The sequence below is a fragment of the Mustela erminea genome, chromosome 5 (assembly GCF_009829155.1).
Source record: "Mustela erminea isolate mMusErm1 chromosome 5, mMusErm1.Pri, whole genome shotgun sequence".
NCBI lineage: Eukaryota > Metazoa > Chordata > Mammalia > Carnivora > Mustelidae > Mustela > Mustela erminea.
The window spans coordinates 70,095,092-70,119,217 of NC_045618.1; the positions used below are offsets into that span (position 1 = coordinate 70,095,092).

The following is a 24,126-nucleotide window of genomic DNA, read 5'->3' on the forward strand; positions in this document are numbered from 1 at the left end:
TTTATTTATTTTAAAGAGGGAGCCTTGAAATGTACTGAAGGACTGAGGGGGCGCCTGCTGGACCGTGAGCTTCTGATCAGTTATGGCACGATGGAAATAGCATGGGCTTTATTGAAGACAAGGAGACCTGGCTTTGCCCATTTACAAGCTTTTGTGACCTGGGGCCTCAGTCTCCTCATTTATAAACTGTGAGTCACAGTGCCTGACTCAGACTGCCTACCTTTTTCATACCAAGTGCTCCTCAAAAGTCATTCTTTCAGAGTTAAATCCACATCTTCAACATCCTGAAAAGTAGACTCCGTAAGCACATACATTAAGGCTCCAGGATGAGCTCTGATGAATTAGCCAATTTCTCAGTAGTCAATTAAGTCACACAGGATATTTTTTCAGGGACAAGTACAATTTATTTCTACATTGTATCTCATAGCACAAGCTGAACCACAGAAGGTGCCTGTCAGTACCCTTCCTGGGGTCCTTTCGTTCTGACCAGATGGCTGGGACCTTCTGTACCATGCTGGCTTAAGATACCATTTTTATCTTATCATGGGTCACGAACCTCTGTGAGAATCTGATAAAATGATGGGCTCTCTCTTAAGAAAAATGCACATACACATAAGCGCACAAATTCAGCATATAATTTTGAAGGGCTCAGCAATTGCCTGAAACACATTCTTGGATTCTGACTGAAACCCCTGGTCTAAACCATTGCCTGCAGAGGGCAACAGGGTAACTGGAGCCCACACTGAGAGCTACATTCAGGAAAGCTTGGGACACTGTAAAACTTGATGAGTTTTTTGAAGGCACTTTTCTTCAGCATCATCATCTCTTCTGGGAACCTAGAGAAGATTCTGGCCCTAGAGGAGCCACCATTCTTCACAGAGCCCTCCGTGGGCAGCGGCTTCTGAACACTCACAGGCATGCTGTTGCAACTGAAGGAACGCACTGCCTTCTTCTTATTTTGCACGGACAAGTAACTGAACAGGAAGGAGGACAGCTTGTGCTTGGTGACATCTGGAGCCTCTTCGGAAAAGCAGTCATCATCAAGTGGGTCCAGGAGGGTTTCAAGATGGCAGCTGTCTTCCCTTTTCATAGGACTGGCTCCTACACGCTGAGGCTGCTTGATGATCTTCCTGGCCTGCGCTGGGTCAGAGCCCGCCCCATTGGAAGACTGAAGGGACGTTCCATTGGCCAAGGCTCTGGGGCCTGTGGTTTGGGGGATGAGGTTCCCAACCTGAGGGCTAGGTTGGGAAGTACAGTGCTGACTCAGGACAAGAGTAGCAGCGTCTTGAATGAGATTCCAGTCTCTCAGGATGTCCTCTCTGGTGGTGAACTGGGAAGTCACAGTGAAACGAATGATCAGTTTGTCCTGGACAGTGGCCGGGATGAGGAAGAGACGGCCAGCTTTAGCTATTTCCTTTAATACACTTTCTGTGAGACAATTAGGACCCTGTTTAAAGAATAAAGAGAAATGACATCTATGTCATGTCCCCCTAAGCACCCCCAGAAGCCCAGTATTTATAGATCCAAGAGGCTGAACAACCATCAACTAACATAATTATAAGCCATGGGATACAGCATTACTGGCATTACCTTTAGACGAAAAACCACCAGGCCAAGGTGCCTCTTGGCAGGAATTTCAAAGGAAGGGTCATTCCTGACCAGAGACTCAAAATATTTTGCCATTTCAGTGCCCTAAAATTGTAAATATAGAGAGAACTGAGATTAATAATCAGGAAAGGGACAATTCCACATAAAGTTTCACACTGCTAAATGGGTTTAAACGTGACACATTTGAGCCATAGAGTTCTGAATGGCTTCTGCCTGATTTTCTCCATTTGATGTAGCTCATATTCCAAGCTGGGAAACCTCCTGTGAGCAATGTCCTATGGCTTGTCATCATCAGATCCACCTCAGGAACTCATTTCTGAGGGCCCTCTTTCAGCTCAGCTCCAGAGCCAGAAGGCATGTGTTTTGCCATCAGTGAAATCTGGCCTCAGATCCTGGGCTTCACAGGTTTTTGACTGGTCAAGGTGGCAAGCGAGGGCCAAAGTCCAGCCCATTGTCTGCATTTCCAGCCAGGTACTTTGTATAGGCTAGATCTGCCCAGAGGAAGAGATTCTTGTTTTCACAGTATGTAGAGGCACCATGTGGGTTCTCAACAGCCCTGTCCTTATCCTAAGCCTATGTCTCTCCCTTGCCTCTCAAAACTTTTCATACCTTCCCTATACCTCAACACTGTTTCATGACCCCCTCTTTTTTTTTTTCCCATTCCACAACGAATATATTTTTTATACATCCTCCCCACATACACCATAGAAAACTCTCAGGGCACCTTGGTGGCTCAGTCCGTTGAGCACCTGCCTTCAGCTCAGGTCATGATCTCAGGGTCCTGGGATCGAGCCCCACATCAGTTTCTCTGCTTGGCAGGGAAGACTGCTTCTCCCTCTCCCTCAGTGGTCTCTCTCTCTTAAATTAATAAAGAAAATATTTTAGGGGCACCTGGGTGGCTCAGTGGGTTAAAGTCTCTGCCTTCAGCTCAGGTCATGATCCCAGAGTCTTGGGATCGAGTCCCACATCGGGCTCTCTGCTCAGCAGGAAGCCGGCTTCCTCCTCTCTCTCTGCCTGCCTCTCTGCCTACTTGTGCTCTCTGTCAAAAAAATAAACAAAATCTTAAAAAAAGAAAAATAAACTTTTAAAAAAAGAAAAAGAAAGAAAGAGGGAGTGAAGAAGGAAAGAAGGAAGGAGGGAAGCTCTCTGCACCAGTTTAACAAGCACAGAATTTCTCTTTGGGATGAGGGGGAAGTTCTGGAAATAGTAATGATGGTTGCACATGTTGGGAGCATACCTAATGTCACTGAATTGTACACTTAAAAATGGTTAAAATGGGATTTCCTGAGTGGCTCAGTGGGTTAAAGCCTCTGCCTTCAGCTCAGGTCATGATCCCAGGGCCCTGGGATTAAGCCCTACATCGGGCTCTCTGCTCAGCATGGAACCTGCTTCCTCCTCTCTCTCTGCCTGCCTCTCTGCCTACTTGTGATCTCTGTCTGTCAAATAAATAAATAAAAATCTTTTTAAAAACGGTTAAAATTGTCATTTTTACCTTAGGGATATTTTCCCACAATAAAAAAAAATTTTTAACTTTGTACCATATTAATCGTTCATTGAAGTTTATGTCATTTTTTTATTTCCTTTTTTTTAAACCTAAGATTATTAACTAAACTAGGACAGGACTTACCTTTTCTTTCATTTCTAAAAAGTTTCTTCAAGCATCCAGAAGGATCTCAATAAAATATTTGCTAATTGCTCTCACCTGGTTCTCATTGAATCACCTGGTTCTCAGACTTGATACTCAATTTCAAGAGAACTCAAAAGATTTTAGCTAATCACACCACTTTTGCCCCAGTTTCTCAATTTCAGACATTACACAGTCAGTTATACAACGCATACACTTGGCATACAGACAGTCCATCATTGACTGCACTAGGTCAAGTTTAGTTTTTTCTTTTTTTTTTTAAGATTTTATTTATTTATTTGACAGACAGAAATCACAAGCAGGCAGAGAGACAGGCAGAGAGAAGGGGGAGGAAGCAGGCTCCCCGCTGAGCAGAGAGCTCGATCCCAGGACCCTGAGACCATGACCCGAACCAAAGGTAGAGGCCTAACCCACTGAGCCATGAAGGCGCCCCCAAGTTTAGTTTTAATAGAAAAGTTGATAAAGCTGATATCAAGGGGCACCTGGGTGGCTCAGTCGGTTAAGCATCTGCCTTCAGCTCAGGTCACGATCCCAGGGTTCTGGGATCAAGCCCCATGTTGGGCTCCCTGCTCTGCGAGGAGCCTGCTTCTCCCTCTCCTGCTCCCCCTTCTTTGCTTTCTCTCTCTCTCTGTCAAATAAATCACATTTTAAAAATAAATAAATAAATAAGGGGCGCCTGGGTGGCTCAGTGGGTTAAAGCCTCTGCCTTCAGCTCAGCATGATCTCAGGATCCTGGGATCGAGCCCCGCATCGGGCTCTCTGCTCAGCGGGGACCCTGCTTCCCCCCACACCCCTGCCTGCCTCTCTGCCTACTTGTGATCTCTGCCCACTTGTGTCTCTAAATAAATAATATCTTTTATAATTAATTAATTAATTAATTAATTAATAAAATAAAGCTGATATCAAGCAGGATGTGGTCAGGTGGGCCCAGCTGTTATACCGGAAGAAAAAGCAGGAAGGATGTTGCAGGATCTCTCTTTCCTTGAGTACACTGGGGTCTTTTTTTTCTTTCTTTTTAGGTTTTGATCTATTCTCTTTAAGCATCTAATCTCAAAGACTTATCATACCCTACATGGTCGCATACTTTCTTACTTTCTTTTCTCCCCCATGTTCACACCACACTCTTGTTCTTCTGTCTTAACTTCTCCATTTTCTAAAAGGGGCTCAGGGAAAGGGACTTCCCCGAGGTACAAGGGGCAGAAGCCAGGTCTCCTGGTCACCAAGTATGGGCACTTTCCACCATGTTCTGCTTGCTCTCCCACCTCCCAGCCTACAGTGTAAGCTGCTTGTGACAAGGTAGACACAGGGGCCAGGGGAGAGGGGAAAAACTCAGCACCCCTGCCACCAGAAACCACCTTCACGGATGAAGAAAGCATGGCTACTACCCGTGCCCTGAACCAATCTAGGTCAAGGGCAGGCAGACTAGAGCTGCAAGGCCAAATACAGCGCTTTCCTGGAACATAGCCATGCCTATTTATTTTTGTATTGTCTACCGTGGCTTTTGTGCTACAGTGTCAGAATAGAATAGTTACAACAGAAACAGTATGGCCTGCAAAGCCCAAAACAGTTACTGTCTGTCTTTTACAGAAAAAGTTGGCCAATCCCAACTGTAGGTGGTAGAAAATGATGAATGATGATGATGATGATGTTAATGAGAACAGTCATCTGTTACCATTAGAAGAAGGGGAAAAATGGAGGAGTGGGGAGGGGAAGAAAGAGGGAGAAGCAGAGGAAGGAGGAGGAGGAGGAAAGGAAAGAAAGAATCTTCATTGAGTACTTAAATGTGTATTAGGTCCCATACTAAGTAATGTTTTTATATGTATCATCATTTAATCATCACCATTAAACTTTGATAGGTATTATCATTTTCTCATCTTATAAATCAGGAAGCCAAACACAGAAAGTTTAAGTAATTTGCCCAAGGTCACCAAATAGTAAAGGGTAGAACAGAAAAATCAACCCCAGTTTCCATTCTCTAAAGCATTACTGTATTACAGCTCTCTGTGAGATACACATCTCGGTTTTATATAACCTCCAAGAGCTCACGTAGTAGAAGATAACCCAAAATTGTGCAGAGAAAAGGACTTCCCCTCTTGAGCGGTGTAATTACCATCTCTGAACCCCACTTATAATATGGGGCTGGTCAGGGTGCCCATTCCAAGCATTGTTGTAAGAATCTGATGAAACAGTAGGAGGTGTTTTAAAAATTTAAGACACTATGCAAGTAATAATTATGATCTCAGTCAAGTTGAAAAAATAAAATTAATTCACAACAACTCTGTTTTGGTCTACCCCTTACTGCTGTGGGACATTGGTAACCTGTGAGCTCCGTTTTAAAAGAGTGCTTAAGTAGGTGATTTTAGGAATGCCAAGGAAGCACAAGCCTTTAACAACATTTGGAGAACAGAAAGCAATCCAGAAGGGCAAAGCACAGGGGAAAGTACAGAAGCTGACTGAGCACACAGCTGTAACGGGTCAGTGAGAAGCCTGAGCTGAAATAGAGGCTCCTACCCAGGTCCCTGACAGCCAAGCCCAGAAGTGTGGGTCTAATGTCGGGAGTCGGGGAACTGATGGGAATTCAGAGCTTTGACTTGCAAGAGGAGCATTAGGGGAGTTGGCCAGACCTACATGCTGGATATCCAGTCCTAAGTTGTAAGCAAAAGAGCTTTCCTGGTAACTTGTAACCTCCACTGTCTCATTTCCCAGCCACTACCTCCAGTCTCGAGTCTGAGGATCTAGAGAGAGGACGAAGTGCCTGATGTCACGCACTACATGCCACGTGACAGCCACTCAATGATAAACACCCAGTGGCCAAACACCTGGATGTTTATTACGAATGTCAAATCACCAACCATAAACCAGCCATGCTTACTGCTTTGACCATTTCATTTGGTTTTGTGCTTATCTCATGAGGAAGAAATTCCCTAAAGGGAAGGTGGAAGGGAAAAGACAGAGTAGTAACAACGTCTTTGAACTTTCCCATGGCTTTTATCACTGGCTTTCCCTTACTCATAGGCACTCAGAGAAACGAGTGAAAAATGCTACTAGGGGCCCCTGAATGGCTCAGTTGGTAAAGCAGCTGCCTTTGGCTCAGGTCATGATCCTGGAGTCCCAGGAATGAGTCCTGCATCGGGCTCCCTGCTCAGCCAGAGAGTCTGCTTCTCCCTCTGACCCTCCCCACCTGATGCTCTCTCTCTCTCCCTTTCTCTCTCATTCTCCCTTTCTCTTAAATAAATAAAATCTTTTTTTAAAAAAATGCTACTAGGGGCGCCTGGGTGGCTCAGTGGGTTAAAGTCTCTGCCTTCGGCTCAGGTCATGATCCCAGGGTCCTGGGATTGAGCCCCACATCGGGCTCTTCGCACAGCGGGGAGCTTGCTTATACCCCTCTCTCTCTGCCTGCTAATGATCTCTGTCTGTCAAATAAATAAATAAAAAAAATTTTTTTTTAAATGCTACTAGCCAAAATTCTTAGTCAAATCCCACTTCTATCATGAAGAATACAACAGAGAGATGGTGCCTGTCTCACTCACTTCTGGGTTTTATTTCTAGCACAATGATTCTGTTGTTGTTGTTGTTGATTTGGGTTAAAATAAATGATACCAAATAGACCTTCTGTAAATAGGCACCGATATGATGCAGAGAGGTTTGTTCCAGACTTGGTAGGTCTACATGTCCAAGTCAGAAGAGCCGTGTCTCAGACATAACCATAAGGGACACAAATTTTCAGGCTTTTGTGATAATCAGAGTAATTTATAGAAGGATATGTTCCTACCCTGGACACACAAGCTGCCCTTTGTTTTATTTTCTTTCTCTCTCTGCAAAACAGGCTCTCAGGCCATCACTCCCCCGGTGCGTGGTGACTAACAGAAGGAGTAATGAGACCCTCCCGCAGGGGAGCAGACAGCAGATAGCCCCCCTACCCCCAGTGTCGTGTTCTTGCTCAGGGTCCCTCTAGCTAACAAAGAAATGGCTACCCTGAATAATCAAGTCCCAGGAGCCCAAGAACAGGCCAGACACCTGAGCCATACACCGCAGGTCCCCTGGGCAGAAGCCAGCTTTCCTCCCCACAAGGACACACAGCAAGACTACATACATGTCTGACGTGCGCTTGAAGATTCTTCACACCAAAGGACCGAATCACGAACCAGAGTTTGATAGAGCGAAACCGGCGGCTCAGGGGGATCTGCCAGTGCTAGAACAAAGGCACAAGGGCTGATGAATACAGGCAAGAGCCCTGCTCCCTTACACACTCCTTACCCTGCCTGTCCTGCCCTCCAGGGATAGACGGTGTCACCATGACTCTGGAAGTTGTTGCTAAGAAGAAGCCAAGACTAGTTACCCAAAGGATGTCCTGTCATGGGACCAAATCCTGGGGAAGGTGGCCAATATCTACCCTTGTCCAAGAGCATGGCAAGTGGAAACCAAGTCCATGACCCTGAACCAAGGAGAAGCCATTTTGCTTCAAATGCTGCTTTCAACATTTCATCTCAGGCCAAAATTCAAGATGGGGCAATGTATTTTTCTTCTTGAAAAGAACCTAAGTTTCTCAAATTGCAGGGAATGAAGTTCTATTTCTATCACCCCCACCCCCCAAAATGTAAAGAACAGTGCTTAAGGGCTGGGACACTATAGCCCCACAGACATGGGTTTCTTCTCGGGCTCTTCCTGGGTGATGCCCACGCCACCCCATTGGCTCTTCGTGAGACCGAGAATGAGCAGCACCTCCGATGGAAGTGGCTTGAAGGGAATCAATTGAGAAGAGCTTCGCCAGAAGTCATCAGCAAGCAGTGGCTATTTAGGTGATAAAAATGCAAGCTACAGATAGATCACAGCAGTCTTTCTACCTAGAGCCCCGATGATCATTATTTAATCTCACTGTCTGGTCACAACTTCTTCCTGGGACACTCCTGTGACATTCCTGTGCCCTCAGGAGCCATGACTCCAGCTTTCAGGTTTCAAATGAGCCTCCACATCCGGGCTCCTGTGAAACTAAAATTGACCCTTTGTTCCTGGTAACCAAATCAGCAGAGCTTAAAGTTCAAGGCATGGACACCCTAGATTGAAACATTTTCAAAACAATTTTAAACTGGTTTCACACATCTCAAACAGACCAAAGGGTTTGGAAAACACTGACGGTTGCCCTGATGAGTAATGTGTTTTCTAGTGACCTCTTCTTCAAATGCCAGAAAGCTTTACCAAAATTTCTGTTGACTGAAAATAAATATTTGTCCCACTGATATTTATGTACTCATCCACAGGATTGCCAAAACCTTGAAAATGTGCTCACCTTCACCCTTCATACTCACTTCCTGACCGGGGCAGGGGCACTCTCCCTTTGGGGACACTGCTCCATTGTGGATGGACAATGTTTCTCCTATGTCAAGTACTAAGCCTCTGTTTTCTAGCTTGGGGACTTGTGCTTACCAGCAGAGGGCATCAAAACCTGAGCACAGGACAAAATCCCTGGGACAGGGAAAGCCATCAACTCCATCCCTTATTAGAGGAACACTCTAGAATAACAAAACGTGGCTTCCCAAATGGTTACGGCTAATTGGCTACTTTATCTCACCAGCAAATTAAAATGAGAGGCAAAGACTATTTTATTTTTTATTTCTTCACACTCTATTCATATCCCCGGTTGTTCCTCTTGTCACTATTCCAAAACCAATCCGTGCTGACCCAGCTAGATGATAGTCTCAGTTAGAGCAGGAAATTTGGACATAGAAAAGGTGATGTGGCGCTTCTTTAACTCAAGACATCCCCAAGCCTCCTCTGTGTCCTTCTGAGGTTTTGCAGCCACAGGCAAGACAATGCCCCATCCACTAGTGGGAGCTTGATGTTAGAAAATGTAGCCCTGATTTTAGGTGGTGTCGGGCTCAGGGATGAAGTTCCTAAGCCTTCTCTCCCAGGATGCTGCTTATTTCTGGCTCATCTCAAACATGGCTGCTCTTCTGTTTAAAGTTACAGCCACCTGGGGAGAAAGAGCCTGGGTCAGAGCAGCAGTGAAGACTTCCAGGATCACAACAGATGAAGGCTTCCATTTTCTAGAAGTTTCTTTGAGACTTGGAAATGGAATCCAGAGATTTAGAGGTGGGGGAAGGAAACGCATAAATTCACACCTTCTGGAGAGGGACTATAAATAATAATTTTTCCCCAGACCACTGTTAAGAAAGGTAGAATTCAATATTTTTTAATAAAATGTTATCGAGAAGAGAAAGAACATCATAAAATCTCCAAACTGATGGGAACGAGCCACAGAAAGACCTTGGGACACTGGTGGGAACAAATAAGCAAACAAAAGGTAACAGGAGATCCAAAATGGGGGAAGGTAAGATAATGCTCTTAAGTGATGATGATCCAAATACACTTATAGGAGAATGAGTATCATTTCCCATTTCACACTCAAGAAAGAAATTTAGAATTATCCCTGAAGAGATCTGCCCCTTAGAATGCTGTGGAAATGTTTTTTAATTAAAAAATTGCTGAAAACCTACCAGACAAGGCAATGAAGATGAAAGAACCATTATTTGTCTACTTTTATCAGCGTCTTGGGGGTTTGTAAGCTTACAGACCTACTCCAATCAAAAAAGGAAAATATGGCAATGTACATTATAGATGTCATTGACAGTTTCCTAGTGGGGGGGGGTGGCGTGGCAGGGAGGAATCTTGAGTGTGTTATTAGCTGACACCTGATTCCAAAGGGCATTTAAAAAGTGACAGCATCAATTGCAAAGTGTATGGTAGCAAGCATTTTCCTCACTAAAAAATTCTCCTCCTTGAAAAAAGAAGCTTGTATTTGCTGATCAAAATGGACTTGAGATCTGCCATGAAAAGCCCAAGCTTTTCCTCTGGGGGCCCCTTCCCCTCATGAACCTCACCTCTAAAGGTAACCAGAGTCAACCACTTGTGAATAAAGGAAATCTTGATCCCTTTTGAAAAATAAAGAAGAAGAAGAAGAAGCAGACTCAGAAATGTAAAGGAAGTCTGAGCTGGTCTGAGGGAGAATAAGCAATGCAATCAAGAGACGACAGAGCTATTATTTTAGGACTAAAAGGCCAAGACAGTTCAGTTGTCCAAGGAGACAAGACAGAACCTTCTCTTTACAGACTGAATCACGGACCTCAGGCACTGTTCTCTCTGCCTCACTGCTTTAATTCATTTAACCTCATGACAAGCCCGAGAACCCAATATTAGTATCATCATCCTCATTTTACAGATGAGGGACCAAGACAGAGAGGCTAAGTCATTTGACCAAGGTCACACAGGTTAGTAAATGGGGGACCAACAGGCCAGCTGGCTGAAGGACCTCAACGCGTAAACATTCTCCAGCGAAATCTCTGCAGCTTCAAAGAAGAATTTTTAGCAATACTACCCCTACCATTAATTGAGTAACTGCCACATTCCTAGGACTGTGTTAAGTGATTTAAGTGTATGTTCCCATTTCACCCTCACAGCCTCCCTGTGCCCATCTTACAGATGAGGAAGCCACAGCTCAGAGAGGGCAGCTGAGTTTCCCAAAGGCCCACAGCTGGGGTAGCATTTCAAACCAAGTTCACCTACTCTGCTCTGTTGCCTCCCCTTGGCCACAGATATAACTTGTTCACATCTCTGTCTCCTCCACAACTAAAGGAAAGGTTCCTCTTCAAACTGAGGGGTAAATCTCAAGAATCCATTTCCCCAGGAGCTAGTGCAGGCTGAGAATGTGGGCAGATTCAAGAGACGGATGTGCAGCTAGCTGAGGAGGCCACGACTAGTTGGAGAAGCTCAGGAAGGGGTGCCTGTGCCCCACCACCTCCCGTGGAGCCTCCCGCCATGACGCAACGCCCTGGGGACAAAACATGAAGGAGATTCAAGCAAGGAGCCTCGTTCCCTACCCACGGAGATTCTCCGCCCTACCCTGCTGCTGGGCACTAAGCAGAGCAGATTATCCAAGCTGGAGACAGAAGGGAATGGACCCACTGGTGGTAGAAGAGGCATCTTTGGGGAGTAAGGAATGCCACGCATATTCAGGAAATGGCCATACTGCCTCAGAGGTTGGTCTCATTTTCTAGGCTTTTTAACAGTCTTCTGGGTTTCATTCTATATGCTTAGAAACTGAAGGCAAACAGCAACATATTATGGGATGGGCTCACAATATGCCAGTTTCGGACAGAAGCCAACATGAAGGAGACCTTCCGGGGTCAGGTGCAGTCCATCCCAGAGGCCGCTTCTGGCCACTCACCATGAAGTCAGTGGCCATGCCTGAGTTGGCATGCCTGAGGTAGATGGGGTTCACGCTGAAGGTCTGCTGCAGCTTGTACTTGTCCTTGACCCTGTGGGTTACCAAGCAGGCATTAGTGGCTGAGGCCTCTCCAGAGGGAGCAAAGCTTTCCCAAGGGCTGGAAGCTTGGCTGCCACACTCACCAGAAGCCAGTACAGTCAAAATGCACCATCATCCACTTGGAAGGATTAAAGGTGAAGGAATCGGCATACTCGATGCCCTTCAGAAACCCCCGGAACTCAGGGCACAGGAAGGCAGTGCCTGCGTAGGCAGCATCGATGTGGAGCCACAGTCCCTCACTGGCACCTGAGGAGGCAAAGGTCGCCTGGCTAGGAGGCAGGACTGGGGGTGGCGGCTTGCCACCAGCCAGCTCAAAGTCATCTTGTGCCTGATACAGTGGCTGGCGGGCTTCAAGAGAAGAGAAGAAAGGCTGGCCCGCTCCGGCTGGAGGAGCTGGCAAGGCACAGGGAGATGAGGGTGGGGGCCTCCTAAGGGAAAATCCATGGAGCCACAACTGGCCTGTTGCTCTCACTGGCCAGAGGGTCAGCACTCCCTGGGCATCAACCTAGAAGTTCCTAGCACAGAAAGCAACTCCCTACTGGCCCGGAGGGCAGGGTTAAGGCATCTGACACAAACGTTCCAGTGGGGATCTCTCTCTCTCTTAGAGGGTTTCTTGCTTGGGGATTTTATGCAATCCCAAATGGGATTTCTTCTCCACCTCTATCTTCCCCCATGGTTTCCCCCACCCTACCATTTTCCTTTCCTTAGCCTAGAATAGCAAATGTTCCATGGTGCCTCCTTCACCCTGTGTTTCGCATATGGCCTACTCTAGGTTTGGACGTACACGGGAGAGGGCAAGAGTACCTGAGACTCTCCCACTGTTGCTTCCTTGAGAGGATGCAAGGCAAGGGCTGGGGGGATTTCTAACCCCTGGTCCACTGCTGGGAAAAGCAGGGCTCTGGCTGCCTTGTGACAGGTAGCTTCTGGGGCTCTTCTTCAGCTCTCTGCACTGACCCAAGAGGGGGAAGATAATGCCACAGAGCTAGTTTCAGGTTCTTGCTCTAAGGGAACATTTCTAAAGTTCATGATTTGTCTTCCTAGCCAGACAGGGCAGACACTTACAGATGGGGCCCAGCTCTGACAGGCAGTCAAATGCACAGACCCCAGTGGTCCCCAGTGTTGCACACACCTGAAGAAAAATCAAGGAAGTTAATGGTTAATGTGGGAAGATGGGCTCATGTGACACAGTTGGCCTGGAAAAAAAAAAAGACTGAACCATAGTATTATCGATCTTACCCATCCCACTGGAACAGCATGTATTTCACATTACACTTTACCATGACCCACAGTAAGAAATACAATTTATAGAACAATCTAGTACAAATGTGCATTTGAAGGAAAGTTTCACCAAACCAGACTACTCTGGTTATAGGAATGCGCTCTGATAGTTTCTGTTCTTATTTGTTTCTTGTACAGATTATGACCCACAAAATTTATTTCTTAACACACCAACAAGTAGCAACTCATAACTTATAAAATGTTGTACTTTGTCTTTTTTTTTTTTTGCTTTCTTTTTTTTTTTCTTGTTACTTGCTTAAATTCTGCCCAAATTCCTTCCTCGCCCCCAGGTCCTATCATTCTAAGCTAAGAACTCGTTCTAACTTACAAAAACAGGCACCAAGCCCCGCTCCTTGTCCTCCTTAATGGCTTTCTGAAGAGCTTCCCCTCGGAGTGAGAAGTTGTCATCCACAGGCAGAAACTTCATCTTCACCAGGGAAATCAAACCAGCTTTCTCCACTGAGGAGTGAGCCTAGAAGGACCATGGAAACCTGTTAGCCAAGTCCCCCCGGGGTTGTGCACCCCCCCAGGAACTGCTGAAGCCAGACTAGGCGAATCAAAATAAAATTTGCTGTGTGTCCTAGAGAGGACTTCTGAGGCCTGCGTCGCCCTGAGCTCCAGCCTACTCGTGTCTAAAAAAAAATTATTCAAGAACTATGACTCCAGAAGCCAAGCACCAACTTCAGGATTTGGCCTGTATCGGGCAACTCACCTGGTCAGAGGCATAGGCAATGAGCCGGGCGTTCAGGGAGGACTCGTCTGTCCCGGGTTCAGATGCTTTCATTTCCAGGATTTTGTCCTTCCTCGCTGCCAGCAAGGCAATCAAGGTAGACTCACTCACTGTGCTCTGTAGTGGAAGAAGGATTGTCAGGGGCAGCCTCTTCCTCTGGTGCCCGGGCATATTCCCCTGGCTCCAGGGCTGTTCTTTCTCCCGACTCACAGACCTGTCCCACATTCTCCATTCACTGCACCCTGTGCCTCTCCTCCAACTGACCAGGGAAGTGATGAAAGCAAATTTGCACCTAATACCAACACCTTTATTAGAGCGGCCACAGAGACCAAAAAGAGAATGTTCAGCCTCTGCTAGATAGAAATTTGCCTATAGATATGTTTGCTCCCCATGTAAACTTGCTAAAAAATAAAGAGCCTTTAATTTATTCATTTTAGGCATGGAACTAGAGCTTGTTTCTAAAGGGACATTCCTGAGAGAGGGGGTCCTGGTTTAATCTGAAAGGCTGGTCACTCTGGCCTTGGCTCTGTTGCCGATGGGTCCTGTGATCTTGGGCTAACACTGCCCCTCTGGGAGACTCTTTTCCGCTGGCCTCCCAGAGTGGGAGTACTGATTATCCAAATGAAGGCTGGATAGGATTTTGTTCTGGCCATGTCTGTGGGCACCCTGTGGGCCCCTCAGCAACCACACAGAATTCTTACAGGTTTCTCAACATTCATTCACTCAGTCTTTGGTGTCTTTTCTTCTTGAACTCTTCCCACAGCTATAGCTCCCTGCTAAAAAGACCTAGCAGAGGGTGTTAACAGCAGAAGAGTAGTAAGAATAACAATGCTACCTTCCATCTACTTAGCTATCCAGGGTCTACAAAACGTTCTGTCATCCCACTGGCTCCTCAATAAACCACTCTAGGGTGCTTGTGATTCCCACCTACAGACAAGGACAGCAACGCTCAGAGATGTTATAGGACTGAACCAAGTTCACAGGGCTGATGATACAGGAGGAAGCGTCCCTTGGATGTAGATGAGCATGTGTTTAAATCCTTTCTTTCATTTTCCAGCCGACCAGCTGAGGCAGGCTTTCAACCTCCCTGAGCTCCAGGGCTCTTATCTCAAAGATTGGTGATGATACTGTTTACCTACAGAGTCCTTGAGATAATTAAATGAAAAGCAAAGTCAAGTACAGCAGACATTTAGCATGTCCCCCAGATACACTGTCTGCAGTTGTAACTATCTCCACACAACCCAGAAGGTCCACAGCATGCAGCAATTTTCCTTTAGTCTTGTTGCAAGACTGCAGAGAAAGAGCAAGTCACTGAGCTAGCAATGAGTCCAGCAAACTGTCCAGGTCTCATCCCAGAGCAGCATGGCTATTTTTATTTTAAAGAAGGTCTCACTTAGGGACATCTGGGTGGCTCAGTCAGTTAAGTGTCTGCCTTCAGCTCAGGTCATGATCCCAGAGTCCCAGAGCCTGCTTCTCCCTTTCTAACTTCCCCTGCTTGTGTGCGCGCTCTCTCTCTCTCTCTCTCTCTCTCTCTGTCAAATAAATAAATAAAATCTTTAAAAGAAGAAGGAGGAGGAGGAGGAGGGGGAAGAGGAGTAAGGGGAGGAGGGGGAGAAGAAAAGGAGGAAGAGGAGGAAGAAAAAGGGCTCATTGAACGTTCATATCCACTCTCTGAGGAAAATATTGTTGCTATATTATTTGTTATTATTATCTCTATCTTATAGTTTATAAAACCAGGAAAATTGTGTATTAGAGTAGAAGTCAAGAATTGTTGGGTCCTCAAAGGTCTCACAACCAAGCCCTCATAAATGTAGAAGGTTTCTAGATGCAGAAGTACCCAGCAGTATGCACAGTCTATGCGAGACACCCAGCAAGTTATACCATATGGGTGGCTCTTAACAAGACAAGAAATCTTTGAGGAACTATCATTTGACAGATACCTAAATGATAGGGCTGTAGGGTAAGGTAAATCAATTTATGGGGCTCATTTTTCTCCCTGCCCAGGGTCTCCTGGACCCAGGAGGGAGGGCAGGAAGTCTCTACTTGCCTTCTCTTTCCCTTTCCCCAAAAGGTGTTAAATGAGACAAGGAAGGGGAGGGGTCGGGTGAGAAACGAAGACACCTGAATCCAGCAATACTGAAAATGTGATCATGGTGGACTTGTGAATCTTTTTTGAAGAAAAAAGGGAAAAAGGAAGAGTGGAGGCGGCAGCCTCCGTGAGAGTGGTGACCGTGGAGGAGGCAGTGGCTCTGATAACAGACTGGGCAATTGTGGCAGCCATCAGGATAATGACGACGGTTAAGGGCAAGGGGATGATGGCAGTGATAGTGGTGGAGGGGATGACATGGGGGGACCTCTGTGGAAAATAGGAGAAGGCCCTCTGCAGGGTTCAGCTTATCATTCACCCGTCTGCCCCCCAAGCTGGGAGGAGCTCTGCCAAGGTAGGCACCTGTAAGACGCCTCCTCCCTGGCTGCCCGGGTGGTGGTGCAGAAAGTGCTCCGGGAGTCCCAGCATTTTCGCCAGCCAGTCCATGACGTTCATCTCCAGCTCTGTGCATGCAGGGCTGGAGGCCTGCGAGACAGAAAGCAGCTTCGTCCAGGAAGTCCCTGGACACCAAGATTGCACCCCTCCCCCTGCCCCATCTGCCCCAGAAACACATGTCTCTGCCCTGGCCCTCCCTGGTCCCCATGCTATCAGTGGGAACCTGACCTATCTTCCCCCTGGACAAGAGCTCAGTGTCAGGCCCTATGCCCCATTCTCACCCCATCCTCTGCCAAACTGTAGGGGCGAAAGACATAATAGGGCTTTGGATCACTGCCCCTCCTCAACCAGCAGGAGTCTTTCCTAACTCGCACTGTTCTATGGAGAAACAGCCCTAGAAATGATGGCTTGCATTTGGCTTCCCTAGTCCCTAAAATACCCAGCTGAGCATCCTGAAAGCCAAGGGCAAGCTTTAGGACTAAGAAAGAAAGCACTCCTTCCTGGAAAAGATAGCAGCTCCCCTCAGCCTCCGCTCCCAGCTGTTCCTTCCCCTGACACACCCTATAACAGGTCAGGCTTAAAATATAAATCTGTTCTTGGAGGCTTCTGGCGCAATTTAAAGCCGCTCAGCCCTTAGGGAATTATTAAGGGGAGCCTGAGGATAGATCCCTAAACCCTCACAGACAAGAGCGCAGAGGAAGTTGTACCCACAGGCGCCAAAGTGCCTACTGAGGATCACAAACTGTGGCAATAACCAGATCTCAGTCCAAATGTCATCTCTGTCTCTGTGCACTGTGTGATCCTGGGGAGGTGAAGTTATCCAAGCCTCAATTTCTTTATCTACAAAAAAAATGGACCACTACTCATGATTCCCTAGGGTTAGAGGATAAGATGAGATAGTTTCTACAAAGTTCAAAGAATGTAGCCATTGTTCATATTTAACTTAGAACCCCCATTCAGAGATCAGGACAAGATATGCCTGCCCCAGCATGTCACTTTCTGCTACATGTCCAGCGGCCACCAGTTAACAGCTACGGCCATGGTTACTCACCCAGGTGAATCCCAAGCAGTTGATGGCATCGGCCAGCATGTCCCCCAGCAGCGATGGCCAAGAGGTGAGGGCTGGGTAGTAGGCGTGCATGTGGGGACTTTGCCAGTGTACCACCTGGAGGGATAGCATGTCCATGTGTGGCACCAGGAGGCATGTCTGGGAGGCTTCCCTCTACCAGAGACCCTCCCTGGCCACTCTAGAGATGGGCTGACACTTGTAAGACAGTCAAGTAAATGACACAACTCCATAAAAATACAACATATTCATGCTGTTCTTGCCACCCACCCCCATTTCTCATCTTCTGTGCTATTTCATCAGTGGAGCCTGTGTACGTATGCCAAGACCAGAAGGGAATATGCAAAATGAAAATCAGTATAGTAATTAGGGTTGTGGATTTTGAAGAGTGCTCACGTTAGTTTCCACTGCTTATCCCCCATGCCATCCCTGCCCAGCAATACAAGCAAGAGGAGACTATGAGCTCCAGAAGAAGAGGTTGCTTGTCCTAACCAGTTTCTTGCAAAAAGTGTCTTTTGTTTTGTGGGTCTCCAAGCTCTCTGGGCACACAGCTCCTGCAGAGAGTCAGTGTGAGTGGACTCAAAGCTGTCCTCCACTTCCCAGTGAAGTTGGGGAAAGGAGAGAAAAGGGCAGGGAACTGCCGGCTCACAGGCCTGGGACCCCTACCTCCAAGTTAAGCCCTAGGCCCACAGTCAGACTGAAGAGCCAGGTGAAAGCAGAAGCTAGGTGGACAGAGAGGGCCCCACCATAATGGGCTCATTGGCCTCATTAATTATCTAATCTGGCTTCATCTCCCTACTGATGAAGATGCCCTGCTCATTTCTGCATTCATGCTTTTGAGCAATGCTGTGTCTCCTGACAAGCAGGCACGTCCCATACTGATAGGACCTTCCAAAACCTGCTAATTCCTAGAAAGCTACAAAATACTCATTTCCTCCACAAACCCTTTCCCAGTTCCCCAGCTCCTCTGAACCTTTCTCTGAACCCATGGAACCCTGTCATTCTAGATGTCCAATCCTACTGAGAACTCATTAGTCAACATCTTAGTGTATCAATATTTAGTGTGCAGAAATTCTTGTAATCCCTCATTGGCAAGGACAGTGTCCTAGAAAGTGTGTGTGGTAGAAGGAGCATAATATTCAAGTCCAAGAACACAGGTTCCAGTCCTACCTTTGTCCCTAACCAGCTGTGAGACTTTGTAGGTTTATCGTGAAGCTAAGGAACTTAAGCTCCAAGGTCCCATGTTTGTATGGGTCTTTTTGAGAAAGATACTTAATTTTATTTTCTTACAAGGGATCTCGAAATGTATATATGATGCAGATCCCATTAAAAACAGAATACTCCTCTGCACCTTTCTTAATTTTAGTTTCCCATCATAAAATAAATCCAGGAAAATAAATGTTTCCTGGGGTTGTCCTGTGGACTGGTCTGGGAGGAGATTTGCAAAATGTAAAGCACTAACGTTAATGGTGAGTTAATCACATGGTGATAGACACATCATGTAATCCGACTTGACTCTTAGATAATCAGACCTCTTCCTCCGATTTTCGCGAGGCGAAATGTGTGGAAGGTAACGACGGTATCTTCCATTTTCCCATACTTCATCTTATTTAATTCTCACAGTACCCATGAGATAAGCTCCCCCATTACCCCCATTTCACAGATGAGAATCAGGACCAGCTAGTGCGAAGCAGCATCCCCATGATCACAAACACCTCACAGGGACAGATGACAGTGCCAAGGCAGAAACCCAGGGCTGTCTGCCCCCAGGACCCAAGCAAGAAGACGTCCTGCCTTCTCTCCCTGTGCTGCTCTCTCTCCCCCATGAATTGCAGAGGAGGTTTTTCTAACCAGAGTCAGAATTAAAGCAGAAGGGAAGTTCATCTCTTTGTGTCTAGGAGATGGCAGGGAGGGAAAAGTCAGTCCAGTCTTCAATGAGGTGCTGGTCAACATGAGAAAGCAAAGGGCCAACCGATTTCAGGCCGTCTCTCCGAGGCGTTGGAAGACTGGGCCCTCTTTATCGGTGTCCCTAGTGACAGTATTTTGGAAACCCCAAAGAAGGGCTTCCATCCCCTAACCCTATCAAGAGACAATTATCTGTTCTTACCAGATAAATATGATAAGATAAGCCAGAGGAACCCTTATCAAGAACAGACAGAACTCTCCTTCCAAAAATGAGCCTCTCTGGCCACACCCCCAGCAACTGCGGGAATTGCAATCAATGAATCAGCTCATTTCTGCCTCCTCTGACAGTTGCTCTCAGCCTCACTACCAAATTACAGTTGGTCCCTCAACAGATTATATTTTACAGAATGAAATCCATGAGATAATCTTATCGGGGCACTAGCCTCCTGGGTAAAGCTTTACGATATGGAAATTTTCAAAAGATGCTTGTGAAATAGACTGAGTGGTCAGAGAGAGGTGAGTAATGGGCTTTATTCAAACTTGCCAACCAATACGGCTGCACAAAGCTTGGATAACTTGTCATCCCTGCCTCCGGGCATATTTCTGTCCCATCTGAAGCTCTGAGGGGATGATGGAAGCAAATCCCAAGTCAGTCCTGGGAGGTCTCTGAACACATGCGGTTCAGGACACCAATGCCCCAAGCAGACAGAGTGAAGGGAACAGCCTGTGTGTTGGGGTCCCACTGAAGGGCGGCGCCTGGGTGCACAGGGTCAGGCTAGAGCACTCAGTCGGGGCAGATGATCAGTGTAGGAGAAGGAGCCTATGGAATGAGACTGGCTCAGGGCTAAAATCTTGGATCCACCAGACTATAAATTCTGTAACTTTGAGAAAACAATTAACATCCTGGAGGCTCAGGTTCCTCATTTGTGAAAAAGGGAGTGTAGGATCACTATAGGATAGAACAAGCCAGCCTGCAACGTGGCTTGTCCAGGGCCCGGCATGTGACACAGCGCTCAGTAAAAGGCAGCCCTTCTGAGGGAGGAGGACTGGTGTTCTCACTTTAGCATGAACACCTTGGCACAGCTCGTTGCCCCTGGTGGCCAGGGACAGCATCCCAGCCCACAGAGGCCACGGCACAAGTAACAGCTGGTCTCTGTCTGCTCCCTGGTCCCCGCCAGTGCTGTTACCAGGCCGGACTCCTTGTCACGGGGAGTACAGATCATTCAGGGAAAGCTCCTTTCTACTCTTGAAAAGCGGCTCAAGCGTGAGACCTCCCCTTGGTGGGGAAGGACACCGTTCCCACCTCCAGGAGGAGAGAGCAGGGGGTGACAGGTCTCACTCAGCTCCCTGGGCCTCTCTAGGTGACAAGCAGGTACCCTCAGGGAGGGTGTTGTCTCCGCTTCCTTCCCTCTCTGCAGCCAGTCTCCGCCTTCGGTGGGACTTCAGGGACTGTCTCCAGCCTCCTCTCTCTGCCTTGCTCTCCACATTGGCCTTTCCCCTCAGGCCCAATTTTCATTCTTACCTCATCCTATTCGATTTCCACGCATCCATCAGACGAGACCCTGAGGTGAAGGGCTAACGCCCTCCGGCCTCCCATCCAGCCCCACAGGGCAGCCCTGGCATCGGAAACCCAAGTTCAAAGCCCTGGCCCTCCACATGCTCTCACAACAGGCTGGCACATTGGTGTCCAAGTGGCAGTCTGACCCATGACAGGCCTCTCTTCAGGCCTACTGCCCGCCCTCCACTGCCCCAAAACCCAGGATCACCCTTGTGGGGACTGTATCTCACCCCAGGCATGATGATTCGCTCGATGTCCCCAAAGATGCTATCCCAGCTGTCAGGCTCTTCGGGCGCACTCTCAGGCAGCTGGGCTCGCAGGTAACCAGGCTGGACATCCGGAGTCACACGCCGCTCCCGCACGGTGCTCAGGTACTGACAGATGTAATCCACCATCTGTTTTCCTACAAGAGAGGAGGAGACAGCCGCCTCATGTCCCCCCACTGGGCCTGGCCAATCCCTGTCCCACCCCCTCGGGTCAGGAACAAGAGACCTGGTGAAGAAGGAGGTGGATTCGTGGACTGATGGGGAGAAGTCCTGATCCCTAGCACCAGCCGTGTCTTCAGAATTTAAAAATAAGTGAAGGTGGCGGTGCTCAGTCAGTAGAGCATGTGACTTTTGATCTCAAGGTTGTGGGTTCTCGTCCAGCGTTTGTTGGGGGTAGAGATTACTTAAAATAAAAAATGAGTGGGGGGTTGCCAGTTAGGGTACAAGCTTTTGGTTTCAGCTCAGGTTATGATCTGAGGGTCATGGGACTGAGCCCTGCATCAGACTCCAATCAGTCGGCTTGGGATCTCTCCCTCTCCCCATCTCCCTCTCCATGCAACCCACCTCCCCAACTCCCTCTCGCTCCCTCTCTCTCAAATAAATAAATAAATCTTTTTTTTTTAATGAATGAAAAAATAAGTGAGGGCATGAATGACTGGGGGGGGGGGGGGAGTATGTGAGTGAACAAATGAACCAGAGAGAAAATCATGAACTATAAAACTCAAGCACTAAAGTAAAATACTTATTTTTCCTCCCCTTTCCCTTATCCATATCAACTTTGACTCTCTTCTACCTTTCTTTTCTTCTCCAAAACAGAACATCTCATTAATTCTCTACCTTACAGGTTTAGTAGAAGCTCTGTAGCTCTTTCTGTCCAAAAACTGTTACACACACACACACACACACACACACTATACTCTTCGTTAGCACAGAAGCTAAGCTCCCCTGCCAGGTTCTGACACAAGCTGAAAAATCTACTTGCTCACTATTCCCGCCGGACCAATAGTTTCGCCCTTTTCGACCCCCATGGACTTCTTTGAAAATCTGATGAAAACTATGGGCTTGCGCGCGCGCGCGCGTGCGCATACATACACACACACACACACACACACAGTGTATAATTTCAGAGGTTCATGAAATCCCTAAAGCACAACATAGACCCAGACCAGGAACCCTGCACTAGCCTGAAGTTCTGGGGAAATGCAATGTCTTTTTGTTTATTTGTGTCCAGTATTAAATTCCTGCTAGTTGGCATATATTGTATTATTCGTTTTGGGAGTATGCAAGACCAGGTCTTAATAATTCAGTTTCCCTCACTCTGTTTGCACCAATACCTCAATGCTTAGGACATTTCTTAGATGCTTAAAAAAAAAAAATGAATGAACAAATACATAGGGAAGAAAAATAGCCAATCCAAATACTCTGAACCGCCTCTAAATTATTTACTTTTTTTCCTCCCCTTTCATTTCTTCAGGACGGGGCTTCAGTCTTCAGACAGAGTGCCTATGTCTCTCCCTCCCTCCAAGTCCCTCTCTCTCTCTCTCTCTCTGTGTTTCTCTCCCTTTCTGCGTCTGTGTGTTCATCTCTCTCTCTCCCTGTCTCTCTCAGTATCTGTAATTGCTTCTTAGTATTCCTTGGGCTTTTCTTCCCCTGCAAAAAAATAAAATAAGATAAAACCGAGAGAAGAAGGAACCTGATTTCTTGCCTCTACACCAGCTCACACAAGATTCTCATGAGCAGGACCAAACTCAGAAATAAACTGGGAAAGGAACAAAGGGAGATTTGAACACCCTTCCCTCTCCTCCAATCCTCCCACAGCCACTGCCTCTCACGATGGCAGTAGCACCCCAGCAGGGCTCTACAAAACTGGACCTGCCCATTACTGGTCCAGGAGCAACAGGAAATGTAATTGTGCTGGACACAGAGGCTGGATGCCCGTGGGAACCTGCTTGTGGCTCTTGGGAAGCCCGGGGAATAAGCGAGTGCCGGCTTGAATGCAAAGGCTGCTAGCTACTTAGTAAGTTAGGTGCGGATGGAGGAGAGAGGAAAAGCTGGACCTAACATGCGACAATACCTTAAGACAAAGAAATTTCAGGCAACATAACTTATCCCTGGCGGGGAGATATAAAAAGTCCCAGAAAGAAAAATTAGAAGCCGCTACCTCCTGCCCGCTTAAGGAGCGATGCCGGGAAAACAGGCTGACCATTTGGATTCTCCCATTCCTCAAGGTTTGCGATATAGTAGCTGCTCACTAAATATTTATGAAATGAAGGACTAAGTGAAAGAAGAGCCCTGACAGATTCACACATAGAGACATGAATATACAGAAAAGATTTTTGCAGTGACTACAGAACACTTGGAGAAATTTTTTTCTGCTTCAGAACGTGAGTAATCCCCTTTCCCTAGTAAGTGGATCAGGAATCCAAATCCTCTCTTTGTGAGAAAGGGGACAGGACAGCTGAAACTTGGGAGAGTGGGAGAAGAACAGGGAGAGGGAGAATGAAGAGAGGTTGAGAAAGTTTTCAATTCTGGGGTCCCGCAGTCCTTCCTCAGGAAAAATTTTGTGGAAACCAACTCTCAGAGGGCAATTGTACTGCTCCAGTCAAACGACAGCCCCCCACCCCCGAAGCTAAGGGCAGACCACCAGCCCTGTTCCTAGAGAACAACAGGCGTGCCCCCCTCACCTCTCTCTCTGTACTCCTCGGGCTCCATCATCTCTCTGGGGCTGCGGCAGCGGCTGCGTTGCCTTCTCACAGACGGACTCGGAGGAGGTGGAGGACGTACTCCTGGGCAGCCAGGGTGGGACCTTTATCTAAAAGGTTCCCCCTCCTTCCACTTTAGCCCCACCCTTCAAAGGCCCTTCCTCTAGGCTTCATGAACCCCACCCCTTTTTTCCCCAATTCTGATCAAGAGATCCAGGATAAAAGGCCCTTCTAAATTAAACAGTGCGCTTAGCAACCCAAACCTCCAGGCAGCCTTTCCACCCCTGACCTCAGACCACAGAGCCCACCCCTCACCCCCGCCACCCCGCCTTGGACAGAGCTCAGGCTCCGTAGCCAAGAACAAAGCCAAGGGTATGCAGAGTAAGTGGCCCGAATGATGGGTATTATGCCTGCTATTCCTTCTCTCTCAGCAGCAGGGAGGGAGGGAGGGACAGGCACTTAGAGAGCCGCTGTCCTGCTGGCCACTCGTGCTCAGGGACACGCAGATGCTATCAGGTAACACAGGGAATTTTCTAAATTACCACATAACAACTTACTGTTGTAGA

The 24,126-nt window shown here is 47.2% G+C and overlaps 1 protein-coding gene across 2 annotated transcripts; it reads right to left on the bottom strand.

Moving 5' to 3' along the window:
• Positions 1–390: 390 nt before the first annotated feature.
• HDC (histidine decarboxylase) lies at positions 391–23,825 on the bottom strand. Of its 2 annotated transcripts, XM_032343693.1 has the most exons (12): positions 23,543–23,825; positions 20,823–20,995; positions 17,115–17,228; positions 16,031–16,153; positions 13,564–13,698; positions 13,180–13,323; positions 12,636–12,702; positions 11,657–11,819; positions 11,475–11,565; positions 7,347–7,445; positions 1,591–1,692; positions 391–1,447 (listed from the first exon to the last, which is right to left on the bottom strand). In XM_032343693.1, the coding sequence occupies exons 1-12, from the start codon at positions 23,571–23,573 to the stop codon at positions 698–700; spliced, it is 1,992 nt and encodes a 663-aa protein (XP_032199584.1). In that variant the 5' UTR covers positions 23,574–23,825; the 3' UTR covers positions 391–697. The 2 variants fall into 2 exon arrangements, with proteins under 2 accessions (XP_032199584.1, XP_032199585.1); XM_032343694.1 differs by lacking the exons at positions 17,115–17,228; positions 20,823–20,995; positions 23,543–23,825 and adding an exon at positions 16,775–16,907.
• Between the last annotated feature and the right edge of the window lie 301 nt (positions 23,826–24,126).